This window comes from Anarrhichthys ocellatus, unplaced genomic scaffold (assembly GCF_004355925.1).
Source record: "Anarrhichthys ocellatus isolate YVR2014 unplaced genomic scaffold, GSC_Weel_1.0 scaffold7, whole genome shotgun sequence".
Classification (NCBI taxonomy): Eukaryota; Metazoa; Chordata; class Actinopteri; order Perciformes; family Anarhichadidae; genus Anarrhichthys; species Anarrhichthys ocellatus.
The window spans coordinates 1,770,010-1,774,047 of NW_022280037.1; the positions used below are offsets into that span (position 1 = coordinate 1,770,010).

The 4,038-nt window shown below is 45.1% G+C and overlaps 1 protein-coding gene across 2 annotated transcripts in view; it reads right to left on the reverse strand.

Annotated features, from left to right (window-relative positions):
- togaram1 (TOG array regulator of axonemal microtubules 1) overlaps positions 1 to 4,038 on the reverse strand; it is a 27,857-nt gene extending 23,819 nt beyond the window's left edge. For both annotated transcript variants that reach the window (XM_031847076.1, XM_031847075.1), the window contains exons 1-3: positions 3,699 to 4,038; positions 1,955 to 3,130; positions 126 to 192 (exon numbers count right to left, since the gene is read on the reverse strand). In XM_031847076.1, coding sequence (XP_031702936.1) covers positions 126 to 192; positions 1,955 to 2,986 — 1,099 coding nt within the window. In that variant the 5' untranslated portion in view covers positions 2,987 to 3,130; positions 3,699 to 4,038. The remainder of the gene's footprint in view (positions 1 to 125; positions 193 to 1,954; positions 3,131 to 3,698) is intronic.

A 4,038-nucleotide genomic window follows, 5' to 3' on the forward strand; every position in this document is an offset into this window, starting at 1 on the left:
ATATACACACACACATATATATATATATATATATATATATATATAGATATACATACATACATATATATATACACATACACATACGTGTGTGTGTAATATGGAGACAAGAGAGTCTTGGCACTTACTGAAACTGGGTATGTAGTTCTCTTGACTCAGCTTCTTGGACAGGGGGAGGAAATCCTTACCGGCCACCTATTAGTGGGCAGAAAATAATTTATTTTAATAGCAACGATAGAGGATGAAGTTCAAATGACTAATGTAAAACAATCCTTAAACAAACAGGACTCCGAGTGTAATTCCATCCACTGGCCTGAACAAAGGGATGTAGCATGTATGTTCCAGTTCAGACAAGAGACGCTCATTGCGAGGCTCTCCTGCTGCTGTAAACAGTATACAGTTAAAATTAAATAAATCAAGGAGAGACGGAACTAGGACATTATTTTTGTATCAGTGCATTTCAGCCTCAGAGAGAGAAAGAGAGGGAGAGAGAGAGGGAGGCAGAGGTTATTCCCACTGCCTTCAACCTGATCAGCACTCACTGTGGAGCACTTGGTGTGATTGCAATCAACACTAGAGCAGTAAAAAAAGCCATGTTGTTCTTTTTTCACAAGCATAACACCATGATATATCCAATTATGTGTCGCACCCCCTTCAGTAGGTGTGCTGTGTGGTGATGGGGTTGCTGGGAAACAGACACCGCTGTAAACAGAAGTTTTTTTTTTTTTGTTTGTTTTTTTTTACAAACAAAGGCTCTTATTTCTCTGGATAATAGTTTCCAGAACAAAATATTGTCAATCAATAACTCATGAAACCAAGTCATTCACCTCAACAAATGGACATTATTAGATAGAGCCGATAGTGGCTCAGTTCAACATATCATTCCAATTTGCTTGCTAATAAAATGCGACATGGTACGTATTCCACACCGGTTAACCTGGATCTTCACACGGCTTCTTCTCCAGACATCGGATGCTCATCTTTTGCAGCGACAGTGTCGCTGTTCAGGGAAACCACTCACCTCCCGCACTTCTTCCAGGAATAGTGTCACTGATTTTACCGATCTATTCTTACCACCGTTTAATGAATTGAGAGACATCTAGTCAACAACACAAGTCAGCCTATTGTTACCCTGCCAATACAGATTAATTTCAAGTCATTTAAACAAAAGAACAGAAATCAAGCATCAAGCATTATGAACCGTGAAACTATATGAAATCATATGCACAAGCAGATGAAGAGGACGCTGCAGATCTCTATGACGTAAGATGTGAAACATAACTATCTCTCTGCTGCACATCATCCATACTGCATCATGAGAGATAGAACTATATTTAGGTTCCACCCACCCCAAACGCTCTCTGACGAAAGTGACACCTCTAAGATTTCGGTTTGGCTGGGTGCCTTCGGGTGTGACTCAGCTTGCTCAAACAACTAGTGTGCATTTCTGACGGTAAACAAACAAGATGATGAATATATTCTTACTGAGGTTTAGAGTCGTCGTTCCCTCTGTAAACCGAGCGAGACTAAAAGGGAGGCAGAAAAAACAAGCACTCCTTTCATGCTCTTCAGTGACTGATTGGGAGCAAATCAACAGACGTCCTGGTCACTGAGATGCTCTGTGATTTCATAGTCGATGTGAACAGCACTCTCTGGTGCTCCGAAAGACTGTACAAGCAGCTAACAAATGACTGATTAAGCCTCAATTGCATTGGATCATAAAGAGTATTTTTAGGTGGGGGGGGGGGAAGGTGAACACAGCTTGTTTAGTCAATAGCCGCCTCATTAGTGTCAATCAATGGTAACTAAAAAGACAACATTTTCATCTGTTCTCTGGGTGTATTAACCTACAATATAAAACTGTCCTATCTTATCTACCATATGCTAACTCCGGGAATGTTCCCAGATGGCTTAATTATCACAAGAGATAAGTGAGAATAGTGACAATGGACCCCACCTTTTCCGAGCACTTTGCATTCTGCACACTGCATTGCTGGTCATTCTCAGTGGACGAGCAGCTCGACATCTCCCAGGGTAGTTTGTTCCTCCCTTTACCCGCGCTGACGATCCTCCTCTGAAGTGGAAGGTCGTCAGTGAGGGAGCCTAGGCTGCCGTAGCCATACAGTCGGTCACCGTCTGCTTCGGTTCTGTGGCTCCTGGCGCTGCTTACCCGCCCGCCGTTCATCACCCAATCCAGATCAGCTCCAGAGCCGTGCTGCAGGGAGCACCGGTGTGCTGGTTTGGGGGCCACCAAGCCGTACTCCACTACCCCCTCTGAGGAGAGTTTGGGGAGGACGTGCCTTGCTCGTCTGGCCTGTACGGCTGCCATCAGACCCTCGGCATCCTGGTTGAGTTCGACCATGTCCACAGCTTTCATTAGAGGCTGCTTTTTCCCCGTGTCAAGGCAATAGTCAAAAACAGCAAAGAGCTCGAGGGCGGCGTGGCGGACCTTCCTTTTGCTGTCTGCCAGGTACGGGGCCACCTCCAAACAGAGCTTGGGGATGTTGAAATCTTTTCTAGGATGAGTGAGCATCGCTGCCATGATGATGTTGAGGACATCTTCCCGAACCCTCGAATTCTTGTGTTTCAAGTTGCCAGTGACAAGATCCAACACTTGATGTGGCGCAAGAGTTTTCATCAGCTGTCGAAACACATTCATGTATTCATTTCTGGTGACGGTGTGAGTGTCCCCAAGCGCCTTCAGAGCCACTAAGACTATCTGTTTGAAATATCTGTCTACACCCGTGTCTAGCTTCTGAATGAGTAGGTTTAAAACTTGTAAAGTGCCGTACAACACTTTAAAATTACTGTCGTCCAGAAGTCGAGGGAGAAAATGGATGAACTCCTCAATACTGCCTGAAGGGACTGATCTCATGTCCACTTCTGAGAGGATGCGTTTGAGCTCTTCCACCCCATTCGTGCGATTTTGGTAATTCTTCAGGTCCAGAAGCAGCGCCTGTAACTCATGGGAGATCAACCCAGGTATCATTATGGACGGTCTTACGGTCGTGGTCAAATTTGAGAATCCAAATGGACGAACACGATCCTGTGAGGACAATAGTATCCGTCCTCTTTACTTCGTGATTTCATCCTGAGTGGTTTGTGATGGAAACCCACTCGCCGGTTCATCAAGCTGTGAATGCAAAACAGGAAGAAAAATGAGCAGGACCACACGACTGAATCAATTCCCATTCGCTCAGAGGGGAAATGAAAAGTCTTTGTAATAATGTATGCAAACATGTCACACAGCCACGTAACTGTACATTTAACCGATGGAGTGTGTTATCGCTCCTCAACATCACGATCGATCATCGATTAACTAAACGCTTCGGTAGATCAGATGTTAGATTACAGCCATTAGACACAACCACTTGTGGCTGTTGAGCACGGTACCGTTAGTTATCGGCAGGTTTATATAACATTTACTGCTGCGTTACGTTACATTATGCCCTGCTGTTGTAACACGAGTTAGTGTGATGTGTGTCGACCCCGGAGCCACTTATACGATGTTGAGTAATGCCATCAACGGGTTTATCAGCCCCGGACTAAGTTACCGTTAATACTGGTGAGCCACAGAGATACTTAGCCTTAGCTATCGTAACGTTACGGTGCTAAGCTAACTCGCTACTCCGCTCACTGTTTCAGTGGTTGGTGCTGGCTGACTGGGCTAGCAAAGTTAGAAAAACAGAAAGAAAGCAGACCTTGAATTCCCTCTGGCGGTCCTCCGTGACGCTCTTTGAGACTATTTATTTAATGTTACGTCGCCCCAGTGTCCGTGTCATGCTGCGGCAGCTACAGCTCTATAAGTGCAGACATCTTCCCTGGTTGTTTCAGCTGCTGTCTGGAGTGTTGAATGTGTGAAAGCTACAGAGGTATTACTGTAGAGAGGAGCCCACACACACACGCTCACACACACACCTATATACACACCTATATACACACACACACACACACACACACACTGAGGAAGCAAAATGGCGAATACATGTCGCAAACTGAGCGCTTCCATGGTGACGCGAGTTTCCAGGCTCCTCCAGACGG